Source organism: Lepisma saccharinum, chromosome 25 (genome assembly GCF_977018435.1).
Source record: "Lepisma saccharinum chromosome 25, izLepSacc3.1, whole genome shotgun sequence".
NCBI classification, from domain to species: Eukaryota; Metazoa; Arthropoda; class Insecta; order Zygentoma; family Lepismatidae; genus Lepisma; species Lepisma saccharinum.
In genome coordinates this window covers 24,521,945-24,536,644 of record NC_139253.1, presented here as the reverse complement: position 1 = coordinate 24,536,644, position 14,700 = coordinate 24,521,945, and the positions used below count along the sequence as shown (strand labels likewise).

At 40.0% G+C, this 14,700-nt stretch overlaps 1 protein-coding gene and 1 pseudogene across 1 annotated transcript in view; one reads left to right on the top strand and one right to left on the bottom strand.

The window, feature by feature from the left end:
* Positions 1 to 13,385, bottom strand: part of Pu (GTP cyclohydrolase punch) — an 83,741-nt gene extending 70,356 nt beyond the window's left edge. The window contains exon 1 of the mRNA XM_083112035.1: positions 13,312 to 13,385. Coding sequence (XP_082968161.1) covers positions 13,312 to 13,345 — 34 coding nt within the window. The 5' untranslated portion in view covers positions 13,346 to 13,385. The remainder of the gene's footprint in view (positions 1 to 13,311) is intronic.
* On the top strand, positions 8,034 to 9,040 carry LOC145978966 (ubiquitin-conjugating enzyme E2 J2-like pseudogene; annotated as a pseudogene).
* Positions 13,386 to 14,700: the final 1,315 nt, after the last annotated feature.

Genomic DNA, 14,700 nt, shown 5'->3' with positions numbered 1-14,700 from the left:
TCGCATGAAGGAGATAATAACGGAAAACTGAAAGTTTGAACTTCCTTGTTTACGTCGCTTTTTGCCACTTTCACGGGAATCGTGAGGATGAGTGATGACAACATGGAGTTGATGAAGAGATAATCGCAATTGAACACCCGTACCCATGGCAGGAGATGAACTTGGAACCTTTGAAGGAGAGATCGTGAGTCGTTCACTCAATGGACCAAATGGACGCTATTTGTAAGATATTATTTTCCGTACTTAATGTTAGGATAAATCATACATTTTTCAATAATATTAATAATAATAATGGCGTATATATGGTTGTAAGGCAAGCGCATGAATATAGACGAACTCTTTTTTTATTTACTGTGTTTTATCATTTTAAAAATCAACAATTTTTTCTGCATCACCCTGTATTAGTCCTTGTGATGTTGCCTTGCGATTAATCATAGGGTCCCAGGTTCAATACAATTACCGTTTCCCCTGTAGGGCAGGCATGTACCTAGAAATATGTTTCGGGGGACCGAACCAAGTGTCTCAGGAATAATAATAATAATAATAATAATGTTTAAATTACAATAATTATATTACATCAAATTAATACTAATTACAAAACAAAAATTAATATTATATTATTATTACACAAATAGGTAAACAGATTGTATAAGAATAGAGATATAACAGCGCATATTCATTACGTAGCTTACCTGTAGTTAAGATAGGAATAATGTACATAAAAACAAGTGCCCTGGCAACGAAATTAATGTCAAATAGATGAATAATTGAATATTTATCAAATAACAAAAATGATGTTACATGTAGTTGGTGAAAAGTAAGTTTCTGATTAATATTTTATGAATGTTATTTGTCGAATAACATGGGTACCTGGGGGGAAACCCTGGGGGGTAAAGGCGGTCAGGGGCGTGATGCTGATCACATCACCCCCACTCACGACCGGATCAAGAAAGTGTGGGGCATTACCCCCATACCCCCTATACGCCTTCATGGCGTGGTGCTAAGCACAGGGGAACACTTTACCTTTTGCATGTTATTTTGAGTAGTAGTGTACATAAATCTTCTTTGTAATGTCATTCAAAGCCGTATCATCCCAACATAATCCTTGTCTTCCAATAAGTTCAGAGGAAATTATACAACAAAGGCTAGACGAATATATTTTTTCATTATTTAATTTTAGTTCTTGATAAGTCTTTCGGGGGAAGGGGGGTCCGGAACCCCTGGACCCCCCTAAATACATTCTTGCTGTGGGGGTATCATTCTCCGCCATTGGAGAGTCATCAATTCCCTTCTCATGCTACATATTAGGCCAGTCAACAAGGGATGATTTTGGGGTCCAATAAGGAAGAATAATAGGGAAAGCTGGAACAAATTTTATTATCTTCCTAAAAGAATTCTTAACAACATATTAATTTTTCACCCCTGTACCACCTCGGATTTGGCCGCCATCTTTGAAAAATGGCGCCCAAAATCAGTTTTTTGCAAATATCTCGCTTGGAAAGCACTTTACAGCAAAAGAGGTTATGATGAAAAATAATCTACATAAAATTCTCTACAAAATAGGTTTTTGTAAGAAGCACAGTTAGGGTGCTAGAGGAGCGAGTAATTTCACTTATTTTTCTCCACTCTATTTTGCAAGAGCGAAAGACAAGGAAACTTTCATCCAAGGTAACTTGAGGGCTTATTTCTTATTAAATTACCTATTCTAAATGTATGAGCCGCGGTAGCTCAGTCCTGTCGACCTCCGTGGCGGAGTGGTTTTCACAACAGGCTGTAATGCAAAGGATCCCGGGTTCGAATCCCGGCTAGGACATGGATACTTGTGTATGTCCGTAATGAGAAAAACCTAGAATATTAGTAAAAATCGATATGTGTGAAAGTTGAGAAAATGGTGAATGACGGGGAATACTACCGCATAGGAGTATTCCTTGAGAAAAGAATAGTCGTTAGGGCATCTGACCACCACGTGAGAGACCTGTGTTCGATCCCCAGCGGGGGAGAACGGAGATTTTTTCCACCTGTACAAGCGGCTCCAGCATCCACACAGCGTCGTATAAAGTGGGCACCTGGAGGAAACTGGGGGTAAAGGCGGCATGGTGCTGATCACATCACAACGGGTATGGGACAGTTTGTACTCTGAATAGGTCTTGTGATTTTTTTAGTAAAATATTATTTTAAATAAAAACTCTGGATCAACTGGATACAATGCATCTCTGACTTTCACTTCAGAAGTGACTGATCCAGTGATTATCTCTCTTATTTCATTCAAACTTGACATTTACCAAATACTCAACATTGAAGACATTCTAATATCATGAGCAGCCGAAGGATTGGTTTTCTTGTTTCCTGTTAATCCTGTGATTATTGACTTTATACCATCAAAACCAGGGAATGGTGTTGAAGTTGGAATTGAACAATAAATGACATTCTTAAAGAAAGAACAAATGTAATAAGTCCAGTGTTATAGAAGAGATATACTGCAAAACATCATATAACAGGTGCTTCTTGAGTTCCGCGCTTGCAAAACGGGGCAGGAAAATAACCTAAACTTTCTTGCTCATCTAGCACCCAAACGAAGCATCCTAGAAGAAAAATGCACAGAACATGTTTTGTAGAGAATTTTATGTAGATTATTTTTCATCATAACCTCTTTTGCTGTAAGGTGCTTTTCAAGCGAGATATTTGCAAAAAACTGATTTTGGGCCCCATTTTTCAAAGATGGCGGCCAAATCCGAGGTGGTACAGGGGTGCAAAATTAATATGTTGTTAAGGACCCTTTTAGAAAAATAATAAAATTTGTTCCTGCTTTCCCTATTTTTTTCCTTATTGGACTCCCTTATTGATTGGCCTATATACCAACACATCGAACAAAACATTCAAGCGCTAGAGTTTTTGTGTTATAGTGGCCATGATGCAAAATACTTATGGTCAAATGAGAAGAACGGCATTAAACAGCATATACACATATCGATTTCACTCTAAGACGATATCTTCATCTGTTCAGGAGAGAGGAAACGCGTTTTTATTTACCCGAAAAATGTCATCCTGAATCTCAACTACTGTGTACGTACGTACATACATTTGAGAGCGTGATTGGATACTTCTTCAAATATCCAAAGTCCGAAAGTTCGAATCGCGCCGGTTTTAAGAAGCAACCTCAAACAGGAAAAGGGGTAGTTTCTCCGATTCTATTAATAGTTAACAGATAGTGCCTTAAGGAAACTTGCAAAGTGTAGTATGGTGTCCATTAATTCTACTTGTTGAACTGCCAGAGCAACTCTGTCTTTTCTGATTTAATGTAACACGAAAATTCCTGTGTTTTCGAACAGGCATATTAAAAATTCCAACTTAATAATTTGCAGAATACTTTAGTTTGTATCATCATCATTATCATGTTTCCATTGCTCCGTTTTCTTAAATACATGAAACTATCCTAGCCTTACTCTTTGATGAAACATCGCGATTAGCCGAAATAGAAAAAAAAAACGTAAATGTAACACATCTTTGATGAAACTATTCTCTCTTTTTTCGATATAAGGTCTCTGATTCAAATATGGCCACATTAAGCTTTAATTAATTATCCTGACATCGTCGCATGCAATTTGCAAACAAAAGTTGTGCGAGGCAATTTGTTGGTCTTTTGTTTATAACATACCAAAAAAACAAGTTTCGTTCGTGATTATGAATATAAAAATTAAGCACGTGAACTAAGTCTGACTTTGGGTCATATTAAAAGCATAATAAGTTAATATGGCCACCATTTGTTTTTCTGTTTTGAAATGGTGTAAGTCAATAAGCCAAGGGTTCGAATCCCGCTCGGGTATTGGTTGTTTGTGAATGTCCACTCATCAATTTCATCATTTCATCACTCATCCCCATCTTCGCAAATTAGCCAAGAGGCACAAAACGCGAAGTAAAATAAACTAAATCAACCAATCAAACCAATCTTTTGTCTATTAAATTTACAAAATAATATTTTATTATTGTCTTATTGTCCTTATTTTATGTCGATTTTCTATGTTTAAGGTTAATTGCGACTATAAATATGAATAATGTTTTGAAGAAATATGCGAGAGAACAAATATAAAGGAATACCCATGACGCCTCCTCGATAGGAAAGGGAGTGTGTAGGGAAAGGGAGTGTGTAGGGAAAGGGAGTGTGTAGGTTATGTGATCAGGGTCCCGATCCGACAGCTTTAACCTCTCAGAGTCCTACTTTTTTACAGGCTGTGCTAGCTCCAGAGCTGCTTTAATGAAGGAGCATGTCGAAAAAATTCTCACTTGACTTCCCCACCACGGGAATCGAATCCACGTCCCTAAATTAGATTTGAGGGCCAACAGTTCATTGAGAGCCAAGGCTTGCAGAGCGACTTTTCATTGGTTGAAGCGTGGATCCATACTCTTATATACTTGTTACTATTTCTGTCCAGTAATTCGCCGATTGTTTTCACTATGCTAAATCGATACAGAATATTTGGTGCTGCCATCAGGTTCGAACTGGAGACAACTTGTACCAAAGTGAGAGAGCTAACCATTGCCCCTTAGCGGAAGAAATTATTATTATTATTATTATTGTTCTTGTTATATTTGTTACATCCCTTAAGGGCACGAGGAACAGTTTCCACGTCCAGCCAGTCGCGAGAACCCGAAACTGCTCCTCACGCAAAGACCTCAAGCCGAAGAAAGAGAGACCTGTTCTCTAGATGGTTGTAGGAATGGGACAAAACTTAGCATTATGCTTACGAGTGTATTATTTTACTTGTTTCTTTTGGAATATCAAACTTCCGATAGTGTAGGAAAATACATGAACGGGAAGAGGACAGTTTGAAGATTTTGTTTGTGTTGCGACGCTTTAGAAGTAAATGCATAGCTGGTGCGAAATTGTCACTCTTCGCCTAAAGTAGCCTGAATAGAGATATGCAGCTGGCTATAACAAGATCATTTAAGTACTGAAAAAAAATATTCCCAGAAAGATACCGGATGGCCGTACTCGTTGATTGCTGGACTCAAAATCTCCCAACCGATGGTTACAGGTTCGGGTCCTAGTGTGGACGGGACTTTCAATTTCCTATCTCTATTGTTCTAGCTAATTAAAAACTTTCTATTTGCTCCTGCTTACGGTCTACATAAGAAGTGCATACTGCCTACGTAATCCGCTCCCAGTAATCCATATCTAGCTTGGGGAAAGAGTGCGCTCGTCAAATAGCAATTTTTTGCCCCCATAAATTCTTTGCTTGTAGAAGCAAGTGTCGAGTGGCCAATTAGTTTCTTGTGAAGACTCAAATGCTGTGGTTAAGAGTCAAGGATTGGTCATTTTCATGTAAACCCGTTTGACAACTTTGTGTGTACTTTCGCCTTAATAAATTGACCAGTTAATAGGATATATGGACACTTTATCTGAATCAATTTGACGGTGAAACGCACTTTTGCATATTTATAGAGAAGTGAATTGGTATTTTATTATGGTTGAAATATCTGGTTTATGTCTTCATATGTTTGTTGAAGTTAAATTCGCGTGTCATCGTTAAATTTTTACAAGAAAGATATTAAACAATAGTTGAGCGTTCTTCGTGGGGATTGTCCGTTAGAAAATCTATGCAAAATTTATTTGCGTGCCAAAACTAATATCGGTTGGAGATACAGTTTTTATATGGAAACGGAATTACAAAATATTGTCGGCACTTAGAATCCAATGCATTTTCCCCCGTATTTTTCTTATTCTTGATCTACCACTTCTGCCTGACGAGTCCAGTTGCAAAATAGGGGTGACAGGTGCATGTTGAAGTTGAACGCGGCGGGGAAGAAGAATCCGTGAAAATAGTCTTTCTTCGATCGGAAAAGGATATGTCACGTGTTACAACAGCCATCGTAAATAGATGAAAGTGGGCCATAATTAACGATATCCCAACAAGTACAATAACTAAAACGGTGACAGATTGTGATGTACATAAAAGTTTCCGAAGGAAATAATTTAAAGATTTGTAAAAGTTTTAAAGTAAAATGTCCTCTAAGTCACGGAAAATTTGTGGAGGTGCCATGGGTCTCGGGGGCCGCTGCTCCCATGGTTTCCCCTTAATTTGTGTATGTTGCACATTCCTACTCATTAAATAAGTGATATACGAGCATGTAAAAGCCATGTCCTTGATTCAAGAGGCCCGCCCTTGCTCTTGAAAATTTTGTTCCCTACTTTTTTGTTGCTTTGATCAACGGATAGTGAAGTGTTGCTGGAATTAACCAATATTTTGGAACGTGATGCGTTTTTTCTCCTCTTGGTACGGATTTCTGAGATTCTGTGATCTGTTTTGTTTGCGCTGTGATGTATTTTAGAGATATCTCTGTTTCTAGGAATAGTGTTGCCCACGAGACGAGACTTTGGCCTGTCTCGTCTCGTGGAGGCTCGTGGAAATGATGTCTCGTCTCGAAAATATTCGTTTGTCTTATGACACATGGTCAATCTCTTCTCGTCTCGAATTTTTAAAAGCCTGTCCCGTCTCGTCCCGTGGGCAATACTATCTAGGAACCACGCGGATATTGTAAAATACACTTATTGTTGTCTAGATGTTTACAATGATTTTCGTGCCACACATACACATACGCATCTTAACCAAGCTTCTATTGCTTGTTTTAGGACTAATTCCAAACAGATTTGTTTTTCTGAGTTTTGAATACTTGAGTTAACGAGATGCTCTATACCGCGGTTGGTAGATCCTGTCAAGTTTCCCGCGCTTGCCGATCGTTGACATTTCTAGCAGAAACCACGCGGCGTTGCCACTGTAGACAGTTTGGACCTCTCATTGGGATGGCAGAAGCCGAGGTCAGGTTGCGCATAAGATACGCGGGAATGTACAAATTCAACACCACACTAATCAGCACCACGCAGACAGAAACAAAACACATGGGAGTTAGACCACAACGTGGCAACAGGGATTGCGTAAGCGCCTCTCTTCTGGCTTCCATTCGCTCTTCGCTGCCAAGCAGACGATTTTTTCCCTCGCTTCTCATTGGCACCGGGAATGTCGAGCTATTGCTAGCGCGGGAAACGTAACAGGTTGTAACAAACGCAGTATAGTTGGAGATGCTTTGATTGATTGATAGATTATAGACTTAAAGTTTTTGATTGCGTTGGCACGTATGACCATTTTGCACCCTTCAATGTATAGGAACCTGTTCAAGACAAACATGATACATTGAAAAGTAAGAATCAGCTAGAAACTTCTTCACAGACAACGGAAGAGACCAGCTCTTCGTAAAAGCTAAAAACATTTGCTAAAACACTGTTGACATCTTCAAACAGGGATGTCAAACAGTTGGGAAGATGAAAAGTCTGCCTGAGGAAAGCAATGTCGGCACATTCAAAAAGAATATGCCGAACATTTAAAACGACAACACAGACATGACACGTTGGAGGGTCCAGCCCTTGCATCAAGTGGCTATGGGTGAGACGGCTGTGTCCAATACGCAGTCCGACGGGAGGAACGGGACGAGGAACGCCATGAACCTATGGTGGGCTTAATAGCGTGAAGCTTGTTTCCCATGACCGCGTCCCACTCTTCCTGCCAGGTATCAAGAAGAGAACAGGTAAAAATATTCCGCAGGTCTCTGGCTGGCAGAAGGTACAAAAGAACGTCGCCGTGTGTATCAGCAAGCTTAGCGGCAGCATGGCTGCTTCGTTTACCTTGCTGGGGACCCAGCAGAAGCGGACTTAAGCAGGACACGGGCCGACTTTGAATTTCAGCTACTAGATGGCACTACTTCTGTGAAGCATGTTGAATATTCTAAAATAACTTGCAGTTTACTTTCCAATGTTGCCAGTAAGTGCGTTATTCTGTAATGGAAATTATTGACAAAAATAATTCTACTTTTATTTCTAGACATGAAAGGATTGTGACTTATGAGTTCTGTAACTGCCACAAATGCAATGACAATGCATAATTTATATTCAAAAAATGGATGGTAACTTCACACTTGCGCTACGCCAGAATGGAACAATAGAATCCATTGTTCAAAAGCTACCACACGTTGCCTCACAACAATTTGCCGCTCATGAAGGCAGTGAGATTTTAGTCGAAATATCCAAAACCAAAACCAAATTTTAAATTGATCAAGTCCCTGACACTAAGTGCCATGGCAAAGAGGGTAAGTGCCTGTTCTCGTTTGAAACGCGACTACCAGAAACTTAAAGAAGAACCATTGCCGCATATATTGGCAGAGCCGCTCCCGTCGAACCTTCTGGAATGGCGGTACGTCGTCATCGGACCAACAGAAACTCCATACGAGGGTGGGTATTATCACGGAAAGCTTACCTTCCCCCCTCAGTTCCCCTTCAAGCCGCCGACCATCTACATGATCACACCCAGCGGAAGGTTCAAGCCCGGATCGCCCTTGTGTTTGTCTCTCAGCAGCTTCCATCCTGACGAATGGAATCCCGCATGGTCCGTGTCTACCATTCTCACCGGGTTGATGAGTTTCATGATGGAGGACACTCCCACCTTGGGGAGCGTCATAACGACAGAGGACATGAAGAAGCGTTTGGCCGCAGCGAGCCTCAAGTTCAATCTGAAGGACCAGACCTTCTGCGATCTCTTCCCAGATCTGGCGACCACCATGAAGAAGGAGCTTGAAGCAAGACCTCCGGTTGAAGATGTTCAGGAAGATGAAGATGAAGCAGAGCGTCCTAATCTTTTTGGGGTTCAACTACAGAATCTCTTCGAGGGTAATGCCCCCCAGCGTCCACCTCCCCCTGATCTTCAAGAGAACGTTCGGAGGCTTGAAGCGATTCTCTTGGCACAGCAACGGTATCGCGAGGCTCGTAAGGACAAACAAGCCAACAAGAAGGCGAAGAAGGGTAACAAACCAAAGTGAGTATCATGACAGTCCGAGGAAATTCCTAAAGTGGGAAAGTTTGGCACTAACTTGCGTCAAAATCCATATAGTCCATCAACTTCTGTACCTATTTGGGACTGAAATTATTGGTTTCTAGAGAAAATGTTTACAGCAGCACTTCTTCGTTTGTAGTTTCAATAAATGTTTTCAGACCGTATTGTTGTGAAGATTTTATTACATTCTATGTCTAGAGTTGTTGACTTTTTCGATGTAGGAACTCCCCGATGACGTAGTGATAACGTCGTCGCCTTGTAATCAAGGGGTGCCGGGTTCGATACCCGGTGGAGTCACATAGCACAGTGGCTCGGATCCCACTTTAAGCTGTAGGTCCAGTTCCGATTAGCCTTTCTGTGCATAAATTGGACTTAAAACAATAATTCCATCAATAAATTCAATCAATTTTTCGATGTAATCCTTCGACTTCACCACACTCTGAGCAGATGTAGATTTATCTCCAGTGTGGGATAGGCCTAAGGTGGGCTAGCCGCCCAACCAAATAGCCCTTACCTTATCTAAAATAACACAAGATGAGGCTGTAAAGGGGCACTCAGCACAAACAAGGACAACACACACGGTCCTACGAAGATTATTCTGGCCATAGGTCCACACGCCAGAGCCTCGTTAGTCTGCAAAATGCAGACCAGGATGCACTACGCGGAAGTGTCACCCCTCACACCCCACCCATAATAGCAAGAATATCGCACACACACAGAGAGAGAGATGGAACGGAAGGGACAGAGAGAAACAATGAAACAGAAATACAGTGAAATGTGATAAAACTAATCTGAGAATGAAAAGGAAAAACAGAGAAAGAGATAGATAAGAAGACGGTGGAAGAAAGTGAGAGAGAGAGGTAGAGAGATAAAAATGGAGAAACACAAGGTATCCAGTGCAATTATGATTTCAAATCGGAACTCATGATAACAAAGGATAAACGGTTGATTTATATAAACAGGTATCCTATTCATCACCAAAAAAGTCCCGTTACGCCAGTTTACCACCGTTTTGAAAAATAATTAGATTTCTGCACTCATTCGTAAAAACGGTTGTTCGGTGCAAACTTTTTGTCCTAGAATGATGTGGTTTCTTTTAAATTACTCCTCTTGAAACGGGTTTTCATATCGTTTGTTAATTTATTATGGTTCGTCGCCACTTTAAAAATTTAACTTTGTTAATTTTTCGGAGAGAGTCGTAAATATTTCGGCATATTACTCTTAGACCTTGAACATTTTACAAAAATTGTTCAAAGACTACAAAAAATACTACACAAACCACGTATTATTTTATATCTATTGCGGAATATACCGTGGGAGAGGGCTGTTCCGGCGAGCATGCTTATTGATTGATTGATTATACTTCGCTTTCCTGCTAGTTTTGGCTAATTGCAATGATGAGAGATGACTGGTGATGAGATGAACTTGATGGAAAAAAAGTAAAGTTCCTCGTGCACTTTGCACTATGCCATGAAGCATATATAGGAGGATGTAAGGTTAGGGCCCCACACATTCTATCGATCTCGAGGGGTATGATGGAGGTGATATGATCGGCACCACGCACCGACTGCCTTTACCCCCAGGTAACCATTTAGTTGAGGCTAGGTGAGCCCCACAACCTCTTTATCAGTGGACAAGGCCGAGAAAAAATCCGACCTTAGATCACCCACCTCTGGAATCGAACCAGGGTCTTCCATGTGGCAGTCAGTCACCCCACCGACAATTTTTTAAAGGAAGCCCGTAAGCGGTAGTTTCCCTCGTCATTCACTTTCTTTAATTTTCAAATATAATTTTTTACTAATTTATCGGTTTTTGTAATTCAGGAGAAGAACAAACATCCATGTCTGAACCGGGATTCGAACCCGAAACCCCTGGTATCGTAGCGCTCTGCGCTGACCACTCCGCCACCGTGGCTCCTGAACTTGATGAAAGGACGATCACAAACAATTATGCACAGTATACAAACCCCACAGAGGATTACACTGGCGGTGAGTGAGTTGAGACGCCATAGCCTCGTTAGTCTGCAAAGTGCAGTCGAGGGTGTACTACATGGAATAGAGGTTGACATTTTGGTGCCTTCTCGGAATGTCACCCTTTACACCCCTTCAACATTACGTGTAAATTATTAATAAGTTTGGGAAAAATTAAATCCCGTTTTTGCCTACGGTACATGAGTATAAGCAATCCTTGTATTCTTATTTTTCAGACGCACGATTCTTCTTGACTAATCGAATCTAAACACTACATCATTCTTTTTGTACAATGTATTGCTTTCCTCGTAAAAGTAATATTTTATTACATTACTTCTTGTCATTCCGGTATCATATTCATATCAATAATCAAACAAATGCACAGATTATGTTGTTCTACGTATAGATGTTACGTCTCCGTGTTAATAGCTGTTGATAATGGCTATTGTTGGTCACTTAAACTTTTGATCCAGTCACTATTTGTCAAAGTGTGTGGATTTTTTATTGCAGAATTAGTTCGTAGGAGAGATTTATTAGTGAGAAAAGTACATTGTATTTTGTTCTAGTTTTGAGATTAGGTCGTTAGGTCCAGTGGGGAATAATTATGGTGCTAGGTTATGTGGTTAGGTGCAATATCTCTAGAAACGATAATAGTCTATACTTTCCCATGACGCATGTGATTGATTTACGAATAGGTTACTTAAGACAACTGGAAAAATTGACGACCCATAGGGCGAAAATCATAGCGATTCGGAATACGATTGATTAATTGATTTGTTGTTTTAAGTCCACTTTATGCACAGGAAGGCTAATCAGGACTGGGCCTACAGTTTAAAGTGGGATCCGAACCACTGTGCCATGTGCCTCCACCGGGTATTGAACCCGGGACCCCTTGATTACAAAGCGACGACGTTACCACTACGCCGATTCAGAATACATGCGTAAATGCACATTAGCCAAAACGCACGGCCATGAAATTAGGCGGGTGGCAGAAATTCACGCTGTTGCTATATCAGAGCACAACCCCCGTGAGTTCGGAGGTTGAAGAGAAATATCTCGTTGTAGAGTTGGTCTCTGTAATCTGAGTATTTGCTCGAAAGGTCAGGGATGACACAAAAGTGCCCCGGAGAGAGGTCGGTCTGACGCTCGAACTAGGCAACTCAGCCCAGTTGACGTTGCCAGTGTTGCCACAATCTGAGGGCACAATTTCCCTTTCCAAGGGGCAAAATTTCCCTTTTTTGGACCATTTTTCCCTTCACTTAAACAAATTTAATAATAATTATTATTATTATTAGCAGTGGTAGTAGTAAAATTTGTTACACAAATTTTACACATACATGTAAGCTTCATCGCTTTCTGGTCAAATGTCCCAGGTTTAAATCATGGTGAGGAATCCATTAAATCGTTAATTCTAATCGTTACAATTATCCGAAGATACAGAAAAGCAACGTACAATAAACTTAAGAGAAATATAAATAGATACAGGCTTATATTCAAGGGAGCAGAAATAAGAAGGATCAGAAAAAAATAAAAATGTGAATATGAAACTGGAATTTGACATAAACTGTAATAATATAGAGTCAGAAGTCCTAAAATTTCCCTCAAATTGTGATATTTTTTATCGAAATTCCCTTTTCCCTTTTGGCTAAAACTTCAGTCCGAATTTCCCTGCAAAAGGGAAATTTCCCTTCATGTGGCAACACTGGACGTTGCCGCACATTGCGCGGGAACCAGCGACTTTTGTCCCGCTCTCGCTTTGCTTTTCCCATATGTGGCACCAGCGCAATTGTGCCCAGACGGCTATTTTCATGGCTGTGAGTATAGTAGTTCTCTGCACTTTATGAGTCTGCAGGTGCATAAGATACTTGTGTTCATGCCAACATCCGTATCGCAGTGGTTGGCACAACGCGCTACGACGACGGGAGTCCGAGTTCGAATCCCGGCCTGGACATGGGTGTTCTTTGTTAGTATCCGTTCATCAATTTCATCATATTATTATTCATCCTCATCTTCGCGATTAGCCAAGAGTGGCAGAAATGATAAGTAAAATACACCAAATCAATCAACCAAGCCTGTTTTTGTAGGTGTGCGATCACACCCGTGTAGAGCCGGTCCCCGTTGCGTAGTGGTTAGCACATCGCGCTACGACGCAAGGGGTCCAGGGTTCGAATTTCGGCCTGGGCATGGATGTTTGTGAGTGTCCATTCATCAGTATCATCACTCATCCCCATCTTCGCGAATTAGCCAAAAGTGGCACAGCGAAGTAAAATAAAGCAAATCAATCAAATCAAACCTTGTAGAATTTAGCAAGCTCGTGGATTGACAACAGCAGGTCAAGGTTTCGATCACATTGACCCAGCTACGAGAGCCGGTTTTGACCATTTAATCCAAACAGTTTAGTTGATATGAAACGGTATTCACTTGTTACATACAAGTAAAAGCTAGCCTGCAAGACAAGCACTTACCATTCTCCTTTTTCTGCTCGAAGATGTCCTTCATTTCGTTGAACCTGTCCGCAAAACAACTGGAGAAAATTCTCACGGCAGACCGTCACAACAATCACCTTTATACCGGTAATCTCCTTCAAGACTGAATAATGAGGTGGAAAAGGCCAACGGGGCCAATCAGGACTCTCTACGTCACCGATACGTATTGTTACGAGCAGGGGAGGTTTTGCATCACAAGAACATGCGCTTGCCTAACTGTCGTCGGTGCATAGAGGCATATGCTGTAGGCGCTACTAGAATTTCAAGTTTACTCGATGTACTGAAATGGCCTTGACCCGTTAAATTTCTCGCTCTATTACTGACGCTGGTGGAAAGATGATTGCAGTGAACTGAAATCAGATCGTGCGAGAATCAACCATAGATTTTGGCTTTCGCATTCATAGCAATGCGATTGTTATTGATGATGTACAGGATGATCCATAAGTAAGTTGTCAAAAATGCATTATTGATGCTTTATTTTTTGACAAACGTTAAGCCAGACAGACACGTGTTACAACATGACACTTAACTAACCTACAGTACATGCCCTCTGTAGCTACTATGCTAATCAACGAAGAGATGTGTCAACTAAATTATAGGTACTTTTCTCTTTGATATAGTCGAGGCTTGTAGGAATATCTTTCTTCTTACATTAATGTATTTTTTTAATATTTATTCAGTGTCATAATAATATACTAACAGCGAATAGTCTTGGATTGAAGATAGTGAAAGGAATTTGATTGAGAACTCCTTGAAACGGTAAGACCATAAATTTTGAGAAATTACTAAGGAAAAAATGGGGCAGATCCGATCCAATATTAGTGCCTGAAATAAAGAAAAACGTTTATCTTATTTTTTTAATGGAATATTTTATAGATGGAAATATTTTCTTGGATTTAGAACGATATCGTTTTTCAGAAATTAGAGATATTCCTACTAGACACTTTTAAGTGATCCTTAAAAATCTAACGAATGTTAAAAGTACCAGGAAAGTATATACAAATTTAAAACAAAATTTACTTGCATACAGGTATACACCCAGCATAGGAGTAGCTAGAACTTTATATCTGGGTGTGCACAAAGAAAAAAAAATGAGATATTGTACCTTTTTAATAGCATATATTGCAACACAATCACTTGGCTCTTTAACTGCACTGATGTTTGTAAAGGAATATAAATTCACTAAATGACAGTGTTGAACATTTCTGAATATATGTAGTAGAAAATATCAAATTGCATTGAAATTACACACACACAAAATGTTCATAAATGTTACAAACAAATACATCAAAATACACGTCATCTATAACAAGAGACGTCTGTCAAAAGGTACAATGTTCTTAAACTCATCAATAACTTCATTTACAT